General features: G+C 36.3%; 1 protein-coding gene across 2 annotated transcripts; it reads left to right on the top strand.

The window, feature by feature from the left end:
* Positions 1-10,855: 10,855 nt before the first annotated feature.
* On the top strand, positions 10,856-20,160 carry LOC148311310 (USP6 N-terminal-like protein). Of its 2 annotated transcripts, none has more exons than XM_088256868.1 (6): positions 10,856-11,383; positions 16,714-17,551; positions 17,725-17,960; positions 18,302-18,357; positions 18,876-19,065; positions 19,617-20,160. In XM_088256868.1, the coding sequence occupies exons 1-6, from the start codon at positions 11,247-11,249 to the stop codon at positions 19,798-19,800; spliced, it is 1,641 nt and encodes a 546-aa protein (XP_088112994.1). In that variant the 5' UTR covers positions 10,856-11,246; the 3' UTR covers positions 19,801-20,160. The 2 variants fall into 2 exon arrangements, with proteins under 2 accessions (XP_088112994.1, XP_088112995.1); XM_088256869.1 differs by having other exon boundaries at positions 10,869-11,383; positions 18,876-19,056.

The following is a 20,160-nucleotide window of genomic DNA, read 5'->3' on the forward strand; positions in this document are numbered from 1 at the left end:
CTGCTTGATCACAATCCATTATTAAATTGTATACGTGTAATACAAAAAAATAATAATAATCACTGAAATGTTTGCGTACTAAACGAACAGCGAAAGAGAAACACGTGCACTCACAATAACAACAACTTTGCGTCTGACCATTAGACACGTGAGAAGTGCGTGGGGGGGATACAATTATTGCATGTCATCAACAAAATACTCTATTTCATGTTGATATATTTTTCATACACCTGCGACAATGTTTTTAAAAGTGACTTTTGGCCGCCCAGATCGCTAATATACCCCACTGTGCGACGCCATCATAAAATCTTTGGACGCCAACTTAGCCTGGTTTGGAGGGGTGTAAGCTCGAGACGGGTTTTCTGTTCTCGCGAGTCTTTCATTCAAGGCAAGACTTATATTGCACTTGCTGACTGGAATTGAGATATTATCCATGCTCGGATTGCGTAAAGTTACTAATCACTCTTCAGATGTACGCTTAAAAGTACTGCTTGGATCGTGCCGGTCTGCAATACCCGGTCGGCCGTTTCCAAAGGCCGCCATTATGGAGCACATGGTTACCGAATCGTCGGAGGTGGCCGCCAACGTCGCCAGAGAAGACAAGACTACAAGGATCACCCCCGCCATCTGCAATCGGTCATATACAATTACGAGGCTCTTCACGAGCTGCTCTCCGGCGTGACCACCGCTCGGGGAGGCTTCCTGCTGGACATCTTGGCCATGCTCCAGTTCACGAAGACCAAGAATGTATTCGATAGTAATCATCCAAAATAAAAGTGCAATGGAGACATCATGAGTGACTGAAGTTAGCTTGGTCCGTGATGCGGTCCATTTCTCGGAACAAACAACACGTGTTTGTTCAACATGCATTCCTACGACCTTGTCAGTATTGTGTATACAATAAACAATAGCGATCCAAAAACATGCGCTTACTCCAACTTCTATTTGCGCTATTTATTATTAAAGCTTAGCGAAAAAATATCCCACAGTAAAAAACACAAAATTATAAACTATGGAATGCAGGGGCAATTTTAAACACCCAAAACACGCCAGCTCGCATCTACTGCTCAGAAAGGGCTTATGCGCCCGTATACCTCGCCGCCGTCATGGAGTACCTGGCTGCCAAGGTATTGGAGATACCCAGCAATTCCACCAGTGACAACAAGAAGACCAGCATCACCCCCCGCCATCTGCAGTTGAATATCCACAATGAAATGAGCTCAACAAGCTGCTCTCCGGCGCTACCATCGCTCAGACAGGTGTTCTGCCCAACATCTTGGCCATGCTCCAGCCCAAGAAGACCGAGAAGAAGGCGCAATAATACGGCAGCTCCACTTTCCCCCCTTCAGGCTCAGCGGATTGAGGACGTTTTTCTTTAATATATATTTTTTTATCATCATTTCCATATCGTAATCCATTCTGTATAAGCAAGCGCCCTTGAGGTAGTATTTTACGAAAATGGCCCTATAAATCGTCCAAAATTATTATTATTAAAGAATTTGTATGCCACACTCAGTGAACAGCCTTCGTAGTATGTTTACAAGTTGTAATGAAATGTCAGTTAGAGATGTATAACACCCTGAGCCCCCCATATATGTACATGCGGAGTGCTTTCACGCTAGTGAAAGCACTCTGCGTTCACCCCCTACTCGGATTCCTTTGTGAGCACTAATAAACTAATAACAATAGAGCAGTAATAAACTAATTAGAATAGAATACATGACTTGTTTCTTTTACTCAACCCCTTTCTGGCTCCCGCTCTACCTACCCCCTCACTGTACCGACATGCAGACCAATCGGAAAGCCCTAGTCAGTGCCCAGATGGTCTGATCGCATGGGGCCGTTTAGAACCGCTACTGTTTATGACGGTACAGAAAGCTGAGGCAAGTCTGCGGGTACAGTCAAAGTTACAGTTTAACCTCTCGAGTAGTAAGATATTAATGAAAAGGTTGTACTCTGCAGAGTGAGTTTTTAAATGATTTATCTATTATTCTAAAGCTGAAATATGGTAGAGACTGACCGGAGCATTTCATCGTAACATCGCTCGGGGCGAGCATCCGAAACTATGGATGGAGCGCTCGGCTCGCTGTACTAACTATACGAATGCTCGCATCGTATAATTAGTACAGTGTTACGTTACGACACAATGACTCCGGTCAGTCCCTACCATTTACACAAAATTTTAGACATTATGTCATGTGGAACCTCGGTATATGTCTGCTTTGGAATAAGTCCAACTTGGTATACGTTATGTTTGGACGCCAAACATTTGCTTGGTATACGGCCTTGGTTTGGAATACGAGTTGCGTGCGTGCAAGAACTTATTAGTCAATAGCATTGTCTGGGAAGACCAGACAATGTCACATTTTTTAAACATCCTGAGAAGTCAAAAGCAAAGTTCTTTAGACAGATTTTTTAGTAAAAGAAAAACTTGATGAGCCTCAACCAAAGTCATTCCTGATGTTTTACTGGAAGCTGAATCTCTTTCCAAATAATAACATCTTCTCAGCATCATAAGCACTTGATTCTTCTCACCAAGGTAAAGTGAGGTTAAATGTTAATTTATTTCACCTTGTTTCACACCAAGTTCTATTTTATTTATGTAGCACGAACATGAAAAGATAAAGACTTTATTTTATCTTTATTTCGTTATATGTATTATAAATTTAGTTAAACTTTTTGTTTAAATTTATCATTGTTTTAATCGAATTTATCTATTTTAGTACTAAGCAGTGTTTTAATTATTTTAAACAACCACGTCAATGTATGATATGCCAAAAAAAAAGGTTTTTTTGTGGAAAGGGATTAATCATTTTCCTTTTATTTCTTATGGGAAAAATATGTTTGGTATACGTACTATTTGGTATAAGTCTTATGATCTGGAATGGACTAAGGACGTATACCAAGGTTCCACTGTTGTAAATAAAAATTGTCAATTTTAAATTATTTTGAGAAAATATACAAAACATGTGTTCGACCAATAGCCACTTACGGGATTGAGGCAAGAGCAGATACTTCCAGAACAAAATCTCGACTTCGAACCTCCGAGATGAAGACTCTTTGATCCATAATCGGAAACACATTGCGAGACCAAGTAAGAAATACCGACATCCGGAGCATGTGTAAGACGGAGGATATCATAAGGTGGGGACGACAACGAAGGCGATACTGTAATGAACATACAAACAGAATTTCAGAAGACAGACTTCCATGTATCGCCCTTCAAGGCAACCCTGAAGAACGCAGACCCCCAGGCAGACCTCAGAAAAGATGGAAAGACAGCTGCGAGTCAACATCCCAAGAGCGACATGCGGAGGCACAAACAGATCTCTAGGATCTACAAAAAGAAGAAGAAGAAGAATTTGAAATTTATATTCACCCCAAATGTGGGGCTATACGCTACCTGACCTGGTATTTTATGGCCCCACGGTTGGGGCGGTACGCACGGAGAGGTTATGTTGGATGACTTCTTCTCCTTCTTCTTCTTTTCCCATGTTCGCTCCCTAGGTGGAACATATGGCCAACACAAGACGTCTCCAAGTCACTCTTCCACGCGCCATCTCCTTGGCTTCCTCCCAGGTCAGTCCGGCGTCTCGAAGTTCCACTGAGTATAGTCGGTGAATGGTCGTCAGCGGCCTTCCGGGGCGCCGGAATCCTCGGGGTTGGAAGAAGAGACATGAGGGGTTGATGCTCTCAGGTGGCATTCTAAGAACATGTCCCAACCATGTCCACCTTCTCCTCTTCAGGACTTCCAGTATGAGGGGCTGTTGAGTTCTTCTCCTCACATCGTCATTCCTGACGAAGTCATACCACTTTATACCCAGTATTCGCCTCAGGCACCTATTTTCAAAACTTGCTTTGAGCTTTGGTGAGGTGCCACGACTCACATCCGTACAGCAACACTGTAAGGATGCAGGCGTTAAAGAGACGACACTTAGTTTTTGTCGAGTAAAGCAGTGAGTCCCAGATATTGCGCATTTTATTGAATATAGCTCCTGCCATTCCGAGCCGTACATTCAGTTCCTTCTGGACACTACCATACTCCACCATGAGTGTTCCAAGGTATCTGAAGGTGTCGACTCGAACGAGCGCTCGTCCCTCATAGGTAAGATGTTGATCTCGGTCCAGACAGGCTGAGTTGCACATAACATTGGTCTTTTAGGCATTCACTCTTAGGCCTAACCTAGCGGAGTTTATTTGGAGGGAGTCAATTATATCTTGCAGGGCTCCAATCAATGTTTCTATTAGAACTGCATCGTCCGCATATTCTAAATCGCATAATTTCTGAGCAGGACTCACTGCAATTCCTCGATCCGGTGGGATTGACATTCGTAGGATGAAGTCAAACATGATGATGAAGAGAAACGGGGCTAGTACACAGCCTTGCTTCACCCCAGTAGAGATCTCAAATGGTTCACTGCGCACATCATCTATTCTATTGCAAGTGTGAAGTAATGGCCACAATTTTGACAGGAACTCCATATGCTTCTATGATATTCCAAAGAGAAGACCTATGCGGGCTGTCGAAAGCTTTTTCGTAGTCTACAAAACAGCAGGCAAGGGCGCAGTTCCAATCGTTACTTTGCTGTAACAGGCATCGTAAGTTATGTATATGGTCAGCGCACGCCCTGCCTGATAGAAAGCTCGCTTGGTTCTCTCTGAGGACTCACATTATTGTTATATTGTTATGTTGGATGACAGCCAGCTGGAAAATGGGTAGTCGTTGGTTAGCGATGTCCTGGGCGGAGATTTGCTCATGAAAAGTAATATTGATTAACCTATTAATTTGGGCACATTTTAAACTTAGAACCTAAATAAACTTAGACTTAAATAAAAGTTACCTACATTAAATCACCGTCTAGACTTATAAACTAATGCATACAAATAATTATTAAGTCATGAATCACTAGTTACCACATTGGAAAATGAAATCGCCTTCAGGCGTAGTGGTTGACACGTTTGTCAACCAGGCTTAAGGTCTGGAACTGGAGAATCCGTCGGGTACAGATATTGCCCAGAGTCAAGCCATCCAAGCGTAGTTCCTGGCGAATGGACTCAGAATAAAACGTCACATAAAAAGATAAAATTTATGACACTTGTTTTATATTTCTATTGCTGAACACGTCAGATCGTTTGGCAACCTCACTGGTGGTACTGTGTTCGATTCCCAGGGGGTCTAAATAAATACAAGCGATTGTTCATTCTGATATTCATTTAATATAATCATTAAGAATACCAAACGTGATCATGCTTTTAAGAACAGTGTCCGTCGATGGTTGCTTCTCGTTGGTAGGGACAAGCTGGAAACAGATTTAATTAGAGTCCAGGCTTAATATTTGTGATTCTTTTCTTGTACAACCTTTCTATTGTAAATAGTTATTGTATCTTGTAATGTATAAAATCTAGTTATTCAAAAAAAAATATATATATACTTATACTTATATATATTATCATGCTCGTATTTCGGCTCAACACAGGCTATGCCTAAATAGCCGTTATACATATAACTAATAAAATGTAAAAGAAAATATATCTTTGTACCTGAATAAATAAACGAAAATAAAATATTCCCTAGACTTCTACCTGAAGCGCAGATCTGATCACCTTTCCTTCATCTATTCAATTATCAGGATAAAAGAGCTTTTTACAATGCAGCGCCCTATATACAATTGAGTGAGGATAAGGGTTAGAATAAAAACAAAGATACCTAGTTATAAAATTCACCAATAGATGTCTGTCTATATGTATATTTAACAATGGTTGATATCAAACGAATAAACATCTAGCGGCGTAATTAACAACTAAGTTATCATATTCAACTGCTTATTCAAGTTTGTTTGGACGTTTTGAAAATGTTGTATGCGTCGAAATCGCTAGATGGCAGTAACTATTAAAATTTAGTTATTATTCACAGATATTTTACTCATGGACCAAGGATGCCCAATGGTTGGATGCAAATTCAAATTTAATCGTTTGCTAAAACAATGGTGAATTTTGAAAAAAATCCTGAAAAAAAAATTTTTTTTTCGTAATTATTAATGCAGTGAACTGCTGAGTTGGCATATCCTAAATAAAATTTCTTCAACATAATAGTCATTCGCGAAAAAATATTAGATGATTTTGGTTAATTCAAACAATATATATATATATATATATATATATATATATATATATATATATATATATATATATATATATATATATATATATATATATATATATATATATATATATATATATATATATATATATATATATATATATATATATATATATATATATATATATATATATATATATATATATATATATATATATATATATATATATATATATATATATATATATATATATATATATATATATATATATATATATATATATATATATATATATATATATATATATATATATATATATATATATATATATATATATATATATATATATATATATATATATATATATATATATATAGATATATATATATATAGATAAAATTAAGAAAGGTGTGTTGAGATGGTTTGGACATGTAGAACGAATGAGTGAGGAAAGAACGGTAAAACAAATTTATGAGGCGAATGTTAGCGGGAAAAGAAGCAGAGGAAGACCGAGAAAAACATGGCACGATCAGGTATGCCAAATACTTGAAAGTGGTCAGGTTAGGAGTCGTAACAATCGGCGGGTATGTATGAGGAAATGCATGAACGTGGAAGAGGCGAAGAATGTTTGCAAGGACAGAGTGGTGTGGCGCTCTATTCTCTCTGCCTACCCCTGCGGGGAAGCGGCGTGATGGTTAGTTAGTTAGTTTTTTATATATATATATATATATATATATATATATATATATATATATATATATATATATATATATATATATATATTTATATATTCAATTATATTTTTTTTTAATTATTATTCTTCTTCTTTATCAGCCGTCTCTCCACTGCTGGCCTCTTCTAACGACTTCCAAACTTCTCGATTTTGGGGTTTTTCGACCCATTTATTACCCGCGATGGGGACAATGACATCGACCCATGCCATTGCCTTTGTTCAATACTGGACACAAGAAGAAGGCTGAAGTAAGTAAATTAGTAATTCTTTATGTTACCAAGAAAAGGCATAAAAAATAAAAATAATAGAAATGATAATTTGAAATAAGCAATAATGAAAGATTTTGATAACCATTTTGATAGTATTTCAATTTCATACCTGAAGCGATATGACTCTGAAAGCTCGCGCAAAATTCTCGGACATGGAATAAAGTAGATGGCTTCTGCTCTTGGCTTTCATCCGAATGCTTGGCTTCCACACATGCGGTATGTAATTAGTTTTATTCGTTTATTATATTACCAATCAATCAAGCAATAATAAAGTGCATTGAAATATTCATTTACAAGGTAGGTACTATCTACGCAACCTAAATTTTCTCGGACCCGGAAAAGAAGCTCTTAGCTTGCATTCGAATCCACATATGCAGCAATTAGTTTTATTCGATTCTCATATTACCATTTAATCAAGCATTTAAAGTGCACTGAAAAATCCTTATTAACGTGGTAGGAACTTTCTATGCGAAACCGTGTAAAAAAAGTATACTGAAATAAAAACAAAAATATGTTGGTATATACATATAAAACAATTCATGATTATTGTTTATAATTTTTACTATCCAAAAATTATTCACCCAGCCCCTTTGCCTGTAATACTGAGTGGTAAGTACATCCAAGGGATGTAGGAAATTTCAATTTTCTATTAACATTGTTATATGAATGTTAATTTTTTTCTGTACCATGTTATTTTTAAAATCTTATGAGAAATGTACAAAAGTGGAATAATAATTAATAACGATTTTAATGTAACTATGACTGTTAGTTTCTTCTTCCTGGCTTCATCCCAACTTATCGTCTTTGTAGAATGTTAGCGTCAGCTCTCCTCATCCTCAGGTTGTAGGTCCTTTCATTTCAATTTTACTAAACATCTCCTCATACATACCCGTCTATTATTCCGACTCCTTAACCAGACCACACCCAAGATATACTTGATCAAGACAAGTTTTCTTCGGTCTTCCTCTCCTTCTATTACCAACCACATTCTCTTCATAAATTCGTTTTACGATTATTTCTTCACTCATTCCATTCGCATGCCCAAACCATCGTAACACACCTTTCTTCATTTTAAAGATAATGCAAGATAGCCTCGCATTCTTTCCTCATATCACCATTTGAGCATCTATCATACATCGTTTTACTGCACATTTGTCAGAGAGATCGCATTTCGATTAACAAACTTAACAAACTTGTGTGAATTAATGTATTCTATATAATTTTAGTCGGTTGGAAGATACTGATTTATAGCAACAAGCTCGCCTGTTTACACAACTTTTATGCAAGACCCTCAATCCGTAAAAAGAAATTAAAAATAATATCTTTATTTTTTGTCATCTCAACATAGATGAAGAAGAATATGGATGTCTGGGCATTTACGGGACTTACGACCGTCATAGGCTGCTTTAAGTGATCACTTTACATTTGTGTAACATTCACCAATTCTACCCCTTATTGAGAACCACACTACTCAAATTCTTGAAAGTTCTATATGATCCAATTTCGAAACATTGTACAAGAATCACTAGAATTTTTACAAGAGACATCTATTGGTGAGATGAAGAAGCTTTTTTATTGAGCAGAAACTCTTATATCGTAATATCTTTAACTAGATTTAACGCGTCTCCAACAACAACACAACAGAAACGTGTACTATGCTGAAATTGCATATTAATTAGCTAAATGTTGCCAAACACAAGCCCCAAATACCTACGTGCTATGATTTGTAGTAAGGGTAATTAAATTTGCGCAGCTTGCAAAATAAGGATACTAAATCACAGTTTAGTCCCTGATTTAATGGACCTATCTCTTGATGTACATTCACGTACATACTCTACCCTCTACCCTACATACAAGTACATACTCTACCCTATATTTCAGCCAAGAACAAGAAACTTGTACTGTGTAGTTTTTATTTAGCTAGGGGCAGTGAACCAACGGAAGCCGCCCCAGGGTCTTAGGGCGAAACTCGTAATGAACATGAGGAAGAGAGAGATAAATGTTTATGGGAATGCAACTACTATTCGAATTTTTTATAGCAAGGAATTGAAACAAGTTTTTTACATTTTTTTTTTCATTACCGTAATCGACTTCCCCAAATGCAAAACTTCTAAAATAACTTTTACTTAAATAAATTTGAATAATCTAAAATATGAAACATAATTAGATATCTACTAGCAATGATGGAATTAAAAATTTTCAAGAACCGGTTAGGTACGCTTTAGGTACTACCCCTACCCCTCCCCCCTTTAAAAATTAATGTTTATTTTTATAATTTTTTTTTGTTTTTTATTCTGCACATTAACAGAAGATTCACATAACTGAGAATGCTCCAAATGCTGAAGCGTATATATTTTACGATATTCTTTTTACTAAGTGCTATAATTGAATTTTTACACTATTTTTTTTCATCTTTCCAATATTTTTTTCTCTTGTGAGGTTCAAATATTTTTACAATGTGGCGGACCAAGTAAACCGAGCGTGCACTGATACATGATCTCAATCGGGAAATTGTGTGATAACAAAGGGTTAAGGACCAGTTCGGCAAACTTAAAAAATTTTGCGAACCGGCTGAATCCCATCATTGTCTACTAGGATGATGAATAAATACAGTTGATTGATATTATCCATTTACAGAGATTTACCTAAGAGCTTCACATGACAGCCAACATGTGACTCTAATATAGGATTTTCTCTATTGAAATTTGAAGTTATTTTGTGGTATAATTTTTGTTTATTGTCATACAATATAAATTATTATTAAGAAGTGAAACTAATGTCAGGGAAGAAAAATAGAGTATATTGTCCAGTCAAGACTGCATCCCAACGACGTTGCCATTTCTCAATGGTATTATGTTTGATAAAGATAAATAAAGATCACTGTGAGATAAATCTTAAATGTTCTATAATCGAACCCTTTTTAGTTTTATTTTGACCACAACCAACTCCAAAATCTGTAAATCGGTGGGAAATTCCTCTGCGGTTACGGGTGGGGCGAGACGGTCCTGTACAGTAGGGACAGTATCCGCCCAATCTGGAGTATCCTATGGACATTCCCGGAGCCGGCACGATGGTGCCAGACTCCTTGAGCTCAACGTACTTGAGTTGGGTCACGTAAACCCCCCTATAGATATGCCAGACGACTGCTTGCAAGTCCTCAGGTCGCATTACCCTCATAAACAAAAAGTTAGGTATTTGTGCTAAGGACGGTGCTGTCAAGCACAACCCCAAGGTATTTGCCCGTCTCGTAAAAGCGTATGCTCTTACCACCCATTTTTACCCCCAGATTGCTTTTTCTGTCAAGTCCCCTTTTGTAATAAAAACCCAGTCTCGCGCGGTAAGAATCCAGGTCGATTCCACATTTCGGTTTTAGTTACTAGGTTAAATGTCAATGCTGTTAACCTGGTATAAAAATCATAAAACTATATGGTTTATTGAATTTATTTGTCAAGTAATAAAAGCATTCGCCCGGATTGACGTTTACCGCCAAAAGAGAAAAAATAGTTGGAAATTTATGACATTTATATTGCAACACTGAACACGATTTTTTTTTTCTTTTTTGCTTTGAAGCAATATTGTCAATAATTTTAATTTGGTTTTGAAACTATAAGAACAATTTTGTAATAATTATTTTTAATCAAATCATTTGCAAAATTCGCAAAAACATTCGCAAAAATGAAATGTTTACTGCCAGTAAGATTATAGGGAAAATTAATTTTATTTTTGAGAATTTATGACATTTATATTGCAACACTTCTCGTTTTTGCTCTCGTACTTTTTAGTGTAGTGTCAATGGTGTCAATCTGGTGTCAAAGTTGTAAGAACTAGTTTATCGAATTTATTAGTAATCGAGTAATGTAAGCACTCGCCCAAATCGACATTACATTTAATAGTTATTTCTTAGTTCGAAGCATTATTGTATATGCACGCGGACTCGGCTATGACGCGATGTTACGCTGAAACATCGGTACTATTTTAATTATTGAGGCCGAAACAAATCGGGTGTTTGTAGTTTAGTGACTTAAAAATCGCACAAATTTGACTCGGAAATAAGGTTTAATATTTTAAAACGTAGATGCTAACGTTACGGGTGTTTAATTATTCGCAGTGCCTTGTTTATAATCGGTTTCTTAATTAAGTGTTATGAATGAGGAAGCCTTGTTATGCCGCGCCGCGGAAGAAAGGGACAACCTCTTCAACAGATACGCCCGCGGCAGAGGCAATCCCGCCGACATAGATCCCTGGGAGGACCCCGGGAACGAGGTTTACCAATGCGACAGGTACCGCTCAGCCATTTTATACTTTACGTCCGCGACATCCCATTCCCAATGTGTCATCATTGTATCACGCCCTCGGACTGTTCATCAGTTTCCTGAAGGAAACCACTCAGGAGCGACCTCGCTATTTTATTTATAAATAAGCAGCGACTGCCACTTGGGGGATGATTGACAACTAAAACATTTTTGTGTCAGGAAAAATATACATGTTTTAAAAATAAAAATAAAACTTTTTACCGAACTTCAATCAAAACAATCTGCTTTTGTGCAATGCAAAAAGCTTCCTTTTTCTAACTCTAGGGTGTTTTCCTTTTTCATCCAAATTGACATTTCGCGGGTGTGATGAAATGTCAATGTGGAAAAAATAGGTGTATTCTAAACTAAAATAATAATAATAATTTTAAAAAAATTGTGTGTCTAAATCATTATTCCCAAATGCTGAAATTTCTCCTCTTAAGAGCTATTTATATGATTTTATTGTACTCTTAACACAGATGAAGAAGTTTTTTTTTTGTGATGGGAATATGGAAATTAAAGCGTTTACAGGGCTTTACATTTATTATCTTTCATTGGCTGATTTATGTGATCACTTTATGCACCGTGTAAAATTCACCCATGATTGACAACCTTTTTACAACCTTCGTATTTTATTACAATAAAAAAAACTTCATCTATATTGAGATATAAATAATATCTTGACACTAATTTAGGGTTCTACCACTTTTGGATGGGACAAAAATTGTGTATGTAATTTTTTAGAAAAAATTAGTCAAATGATTGAAAATAACCTAATTTAAAAATTGAAAAAAATTTTTTTTTTTTCTGGGAATATGAAATTAAGGGTATTTACAGTAGATGTGGCGATCTTATAATAATAATTAAAAAATGAAGACAATTTAGATAACGCCTTCTTCAAAGAAGTTATTACTTAACCTTTAGCCGCCCAGTGGTCCTTTACGGGACTGCGGATTTGCATCGTTCAATGCCCACCGGTCCCATAAAAGACCAGTTATTGTGATACATTTTGCTATAGGATTACACTGATTTATGATAATAGTATTAAAAATATGAATATTAGCTTACGTTAATAATGTCTGAGATACTGATCCATAATTTTATTTTTGGTTTCGATAAATATTTAAATCATGATGAGTAATATTAGTGTTTATACACCTACATTATAAGGTGGACTGGGAGATGCGTTGTGTTTTCTTAGGCCAACCGTAATAAAACAAATTGCTTTCTTACTGCCCTGCAAATTACGATAAATTATAAACAATCTTTTATTTTGATAATGCTTTTTATTTTACCTAAATAGGACAACTAATTTTAGAGATATAGTTATTTTTATAACAGCTACGCGTAGGTAGCAAGTCGCGCAAATATTTTACAAAAATGCTTGGGCAGGGCGCTACCCTTGCAAGGTTAATTCGGATTCTGGATTTTATCATTTAAAGCTATTCACCCTTATCTCTGCACAAATTTTGATATCGTATTGCGTATTTCTAGCTCCTGATATATTTGACAATTGATATAAAAAAAATTAAGCTGGAAAGAAATATAAACCGAGAAAATGAGCAAAGGTTAATTCGGATTTTGGATTTTATCCTTTAAAGCTATTCATCCTAATCTCTGCACAAATTTTGATAGCGTATTGCGTATTTCTAGCTCCTGATATATTTGACAATTGATATAAAAAAATTAAGCTGGAAAGAAATATAAACCAAGAAAATGAGCGTCTAAATTCGGATTTTGGATTTTATCCTTTAAAGCTATTCATCCTAATCTCTGCACAAACTTTGATAGCGTATTGCGTATTTCTATCTCCTGATATATTTGATAATTGATTTAAAAAATTAAGCTGGAAAGAAATATAAACCGAGAAAAAGTAACAAATGCTATCCTAATTGGCTGACTGAAAAATTAGCTGTTACCCATTAGTCATATCTGTACATTTGTATTTTAAATAGCAACACAAATATTTAAAAAATTATAAAATTATATACCCAATTTATATTAATTTTGACAGTGGACATTTTAGTGGCAAAAAACTGCGGAGACTTTTTATATGACCTATTATTAAAGTTTATTCCAGCTTCACTTAACATATAAAAAAATATTAAAAAAATAGCAATACTCTAAAACATAGTGTGAATAATAATGAATAAATTAAATTGGAGAGATAATGTTAGAAGATCAGCTTGCTGATGCTAGCAATCTCAATACTAAGCTCCAATGCTGCTACAAGCCAACTGCCATTTGTGCTTCACAAGGAGTTTTATGGTGAGGTTGGAGCTCTTCGTCAGTCTCTCACAGAAACCTGCCACTGTTTGCCTTATAAGCACATTCCAGTGTGGTGTGTGTGCTAAAGCACACATTCCAGTGTAGTGTGTGTGTTAAAGCACACATACCACTCGCACACAGTGTCGGGGTAACTTTGTGAGGGCCCTGTATCCATTATTATAGCGTACTTATATATCTACAACATTTTGAGTGTGTCCAAATACTTGTTCACAAAATCTGGATTATCTCCAATTACAGGAGTTATTTTCATATTATTTTTGACATCTCATCAAAGATGAAGAAGAATATGGAAGTCTGGGCATTTACGGGGCTGACGACCGTCATCAGCTGGTTTATGTGATCACTTTACACACAAACAAACAACAAGAACAAGGTTTCTAAATTGGTTCATATATAAAGAACTTCCAAGAATTTGAGTAGTGTGGTTGTCAATAATGGGTAGAATTGGTGAATGTTACACGTGTGTAAAGTGATCACTTAAATCAGCCGATGACGGTCGTCAGCCCCGTAAATGCCCAGACTTCCATATTCTTCTTCATCTTTGATGAGATGTCAAAAAATAATACTTATAATATCAGTTGTGCTTTGCTGTGTAAATTTACACCACAATTCACTTGCATACTGCTGCGTACATAGGAATTGAAATATTATGCTGTATTTTATTCTTGCAAAGCAGAAAAGCAGAGTGCCAGCATATTAGACCAAATGCAAGGAGCTCGATACTGGCAATTGATATCCTCAACATCAGAACAATGCTCCTGTAGTATATGTCCCAAATACTTAAAGCCACCTACCTGTTTGACTTCTTGTCCATTTATGAATACTTTTAATATGCAATTTTTGGGCTTAACCCTTTCCGGTGCCCCAAAAAAAAAATCTAGGTAAACAGTTACATTCCAGTTGGAAAAAAATATTTTGTCCTCTGCTCCACATACTGTTGTAATAGATACATGTGACAAAAATGTAAGCTTGGAATTCAAATAAATAATACTAATGATAAAAAAATGTCGAATAATATCCGACATGGGACCTAAGAGCAAAAAATCAATTTCGAATGAGATTCGCCATTGGACCAGTAAGGGTTAAACACACAACCAGCTCACATTTTTTAGCATTGTTTTCTAATCTGTTTTCTACAGCAAAGAATTCACAAATGGCACTTAGTTTGCATAGGCCAGCTATCCATGGCGCCATAAGCGGCATTTGCCATCCCCCTCCTATGGAGTATCTCCCATTAACCTGGTTTGATCTTTCATACAGGGCATCCACATACAGGTTAAATAGTTTGGAAGATGTTACTTCACTTTGTTGAAGTCTTCGGTTGAAGCATACATTTTGTCGTAGGGCATTCTATTGACTTGTAGTATTCCACCGTATGATATGCTTTTCCGAGATCTAAAAAAAACATATGTATATACAGGTATATCAGGGCGCACATATATTTTATTACGCTTTACAGCTAAAATTGCAAACGAAAGTTGAAAATGTTCATTTACAATACGCTTTACAACCCCAATTGGTTGTCGTTTTTACATAACTGATGGCTTTCTCTATCATTATATTCTTTGAGGTTGTTGCAGCCACGGCGGAAATTACTATTGGCCTGTAGTTTTCTTTCATGGCTAAATTGCCTTTGGGTTTTTCATTATACGACATGTATGTAATGTACAATGACATTTACTGCAATAAGGGCTCCTAAAGCAGTTCAAATTAATCGTTTCAATATCACATCCATTTCATTTTACATAAAGCGTTCTTATCATACATTGTGTGATAAGAATGCACAATGTATAAGGTCTAAAAATGGGAGTGGAGTCCACGAGAGTAAGGATCGTAGATTTCTTTTTAGTACTTTGTGTATGTGCCTCTGTAGGTCAGCACACTCGGCTACCGTACTTGTGGTTCTGGGTTTAATTCCCATGGGGGGTCAAATAAATATAAGTGATTTTTTCACTAATATTTATTCAATATTACCCTAGACTGGTACCGGAAGTGCAAGGCTGATCAGCTTTCCTTCATGTGTAATGATCAAGATAACACTGTGTTTATATGATGCAGTGTCCTATGCACCATCGGGTGCGATAAGGGTTTGAAGAAGACTTTGTATATGCAATCACATTGCATATTGCGTCATTTTTACAAAGTAATGTCGGTGATGACTGGTCATAGTTGTTTTTCAAAATCACTTACAAGTAATATCACCAAAACCTGAAAGAATTCCTGTTCAAAGATATTTACCCCAAAGACAACTCTTTTCATTTAGAACAATCGTATATTAACTGTAATGTGCGAATATTTTTTATCTAACAAAACTCTATTTTACAAGAGGCAAAAAATGTTTATTTTAATTAAATTAAACACTTGAATAATCCATTGAATTGAGTTTTATTTTTATTTACGACTAGTTTCAAAAACGACAATTGTTTTCATCTTCTGGTACAAATTAAATTAATGTTTTAATTTGTACCAGAAGATGAAAACAATTGTCGTTTTTGAAACTAGTCGTAAATAAAAATAAAACTCAATTCAGTGGATTATTCAAGTGTTTAATTTAATTAAAATAATCATGTTATTCCACAAAGTTAATGCCGAATCAATAAATAAAAAAATGTTTATTTGTTCCAATAATTGTGACGGAAATGTTTTGTATTGTAATTGATAAATGGATCAATGTTAATGCAATCATGCTTAGCTATGCTTAATAGAATTTTATGTCGACCTACTTAGTAAACTTGATTTTACCCAAAATGTCTGATAAAAGGTATTCTGTGTAATTTATTGTCATCCTAATATGTTTTTATTGAAGCGTTGGCGAGGCCATTTTGCCGGACTTGTTTACATTGACCGTCGACTTGGTCCAACTTTTTGCAGTCCCTTTTTCAACAATGTTTTCTCCATTGGATAATTCCATATGCGTACTGAGATTGTTTTTTATGCTCGATTATTGTCATTGCAACGCGTTACCATTGTATTTTCCATTTTATGTCTATTTTATCTAGTTTATAAGTATGTTTGTTCATTATTTACAGATATGGTTTCATGCAAGGCCAAAATGTGTCAAAGAAGAATGATCCCAAGGAACTTAGGAATAATGAACACGAAATGCAAAGAATTAAAAAGTGGCTGAAGATGTTAAAGGCGTGGAACAATACTGCCACAAAAGAAAAATTAGAACGACGCATATTTAAAGGGGTTCCTAATTCCCTTCGACCTCAAGTTTGGTGCAAGCTACTCGATTTGAATAGAATTAAATCAGAAAACAAACGGAAATATGAAGAAATGCTGAAACTAGCTCGCGCGTGGTCTACAGACGCGAGGCAGATCGACTCCGATGTGAACAGGCAGTTCCGCGACCACGTCAACTACCGAGAGCGATACTCGCTGAAGCAGCAATCTCTCTTCAACGTGCTTTGCGCCTACGCCATATACAACAGCGAAGTCGGCTACTGCCAGGGCATGTCGGGGCTGGCCGGAGTGCTGCTCATGTACATGGACGAAGAAGAGGCCTTCTGGGCTCTATGCGTGCTCTTCAAAGACCCCAAGTTTGCCATGCACGGACTCTACATCGAAGGATTCCCCAAACTGACCCGATATCTAGAACACCACGACAAAGTCATTACAAAGTTCATGCCTAAACTGAAACTGCACTTTGACAGATTTGGTCTCGATGCGATTCTGTATTCGCTCAAATGGTTTTTCGTCTGCTTTGTCGAACGAGTACCCTTTAGTTTATGTCTTCGAGTCTGGGATTTGTACCTGGTGTACGGAGAGCGTGTTATAACTGCAATGGCTTTCACAGTCCTTAGAATGCATAAAAAAGCAATATTAAAATTAAACGACATGGACTCTATAGTTCAGTATATACAGGTTAGAAAAATGTATTATCGCTTGTTGTAGATATAGTGGAAACCATTTCTATTTCGCATTTCACACTAAACGTACGGAATGATTTCCGCTATATTTAACTTATATGTTTTTTACAAAATGAATACTTTTTCATAAATGTCTGTTGTCAACTTATAGAATTTATCTTTTTCCAGGTGAAATTATTTAAGGATTTTGGTTATGATGATGATGTTGTTATGAATAATTTGGAAAATAATATGAAAGAACTGAAAAAAGCTAAATTAGATCACCCTGGACCACCACCCCAAGAAGAATTACCCCAAAGGGTGTTTGGCACTTTTGTAGAACCAGATGTGAGGAGAAAAATCGGCACTCGTGCCGAACATTTCTCCGAAGCTGAAAAGAAAGTTCGGGCTAGTGTACTTCTCAGGTTAGCATCTATCTGATCTTTCATTTGCTACATAAATATACTCAATGTTGTATTTCAAGGCACTTTTGAAAATTTCCCTAACAAGGTGTAATGATTGTCAACAAAATTTAATACATACATAGACTCCAAATCAGTATTTGATTCAAACATTCATATCAAAATTCTTTTAAACTTGCAGTATAAAAATATGTACTTATTCAAATGCAACATTGTGTTAAAATTTCAAAGCGATCGGTGAATAAATTAAGGAGACTAAATATTTTGAATAAATGGACTTTTACATTTTTATTTATATATTGTAGTTATAATGTATAATGATGTTAAATTTTATATCTCCACAGGAGGGAAAAAAATGCAACAGAAATGGACGAACTACTTCCCTCACAAAATGAATCAGGTATTCAAATTAAACATTTAAAACTGTCCAATTTCAAAACATAGTGAAGAATCTTTGTATATTTATAAACAAAGAGGAAAACTCCACAACAAAACATGAATTATGTTATTTATTGTTTCGGCATTCACTTTGTGGTAAGACATGATTAAATTATAGATAAAATACTTGTTTTTTACCACTTGAGCATAATATTTTAACAACTAGTTTCAGAAGCTACAGATGCTTCCACCTACAGGTTTGAATATAAAGTTTATGTTAAAACCCGTAGATGGAAGCATATGTAGCTTTCAAAACTAGTCATTAAAATATAATACTCAAGTGGTAAGAAATAAGTGTTTTATTTATAATTAAATGTATGAATTTGTTGTATCAGAGGATATGATGAATTTCTACTGTCAAAGTAAGTTTTCTCTCTTCATTTGTTAAATATCAGTGTTAAATGGTTAGCATTTTAATCTAAATTATAAACAACTTCCATGGAGAATTTCGTAAACTAATCTGAATATCATATTTTGAAGGTACAAGAAGTCGAGAAGAAGAATCTGGTTCGGTCCTGGGATCCCGGCGCTCGCTAGCCGACACGTCGGTGACCTCCACCGCTGACCTCTCCGCCTTCTCCAGCACCCGTTCGCACGCTCCCGACAACTCGCTCGACACCCACAGCAACGTTTCCCAGGACGATGACGACGACGATTCTGGGTCAGTCAGGTTAGAGATAGAGCTAATTTAGGCAGAGTTCGGGTGCCCCGTCTTAACAACCGCCACTTATCAGCACCATCCCCCTATCAGCACCAAATGTTGCATAGGGAGGACCTCCAGCAGAGTTGACAAACCATGGAGAACCTCCGGCATAGCTGACAAACTATGGATGACCTCCGGCATGGCTGATAAACCATGGAGGACCTCCGGCATGGTTGACAAACGTGCCAGCCACTATACTACAGAGGCTGACACTGTTTATTTCCCTAAAATATAAAACAAATAAATAATAATACATGTTGAATAAAAGTTTTGTTTGGGCGACCATGTACGGTGATATTCCCAGATAGGTTGATTCTACCATTACAATTTTTTGAGAGAATATTCAACTTGAAATATTAGGTGTCGCTCATCACTATTTGTGGATGAAAAGGTTGATGGTGCATCAAATGCAAGTTTTCTGTTTATCAATGATGGATGTATGTGATAAGATTAAGTTATCGGTAATGGATCCAGCAAGTGGACAATGAGAGCTCACGTTGACTGTTGGTCGATTGCAGGTCGGGCGTAGTGGTGGCCCGTGCAGATGTGGTGCGAATTCATGTGCCATACGGAGAGCCGGCGCGCCCGCCTATGTCGCTGCCGCTAGCGCCCAATACCATCCGCATCCAGGTGGGCCCTGAAGACCTGCCCACGCCACTCGTGCACCACGGCCGCATTCAGCACTTTCTCGACCTGACTTAACCGTGTCCGAACCGTGACCCGAGCATGAGGCAAACCCGGGAGGAATCCATTAATCCCTTTCTCCCTTCCTGATTTATTTTTTAAGGTATCTGTTTATCTCGACAATTATTGGAGAGTCCACCGAAGAAATCTTTGTGTAAATACTACTGTATATACTTTTTTAATAATTTAGAATCTGAGAACCGGGTTAAATTCGGACCCTCGAGTGGCTGAATGAATGAGAAATTCTTCTGGGGCTGACATTCTTACACCAATCAAAATTTGAAATAAAATCCTACATTAAATTTGAAAGAAACCAAACTATTGCCGCAAATGTTTCCTTTAGTTTTAGCTTAAATTTGATATTGAAGTCATCAAAAA

The sequence above is a fragment of the Brachycentrus maculatus genome, unplaced genomic scaffold (genome assembly GCF_059751285.1).
Source record: "Brachycentrus maculatus isolate JH-2025_06_01 unplaced genomic scaffold, ASM5975128v1 h1tg000068l, whole genome shotgun sequence".
Taxonomy (NCBI): domain Eukaryota; kingdom Metazoa; phylum Arthropoda; class Insecta; order Trichoptera; family Brachycentridae; genus Brachycentrus; species Brachycentrus maculatus.

Bases quoted from the DNA above. Each gene is read 5' to 3' on its own strand.
- LOC148311310 (XM_088256868.1), top strand. From the start codon at position 11,247: ATGAATGAGGAAGCCTTGTTATGCCGCGCCGCGGAAGAAAGGGACAAC. The intron at 17,552-17,724 runs GTTAGAAAAATG...ATCTTTTTCCAG, and splicing joins CTATAGTTCAGTATATACAG to GTGAAATTATTTAAGGATTT. The intron at 19,066-19,616 runs GTTAGAGATAGA...GGTCGATTGCAG, and splicing joins GACGATTCTGGGTCAGTCAG to GTCGGGCGTAGTGGTGGCCC.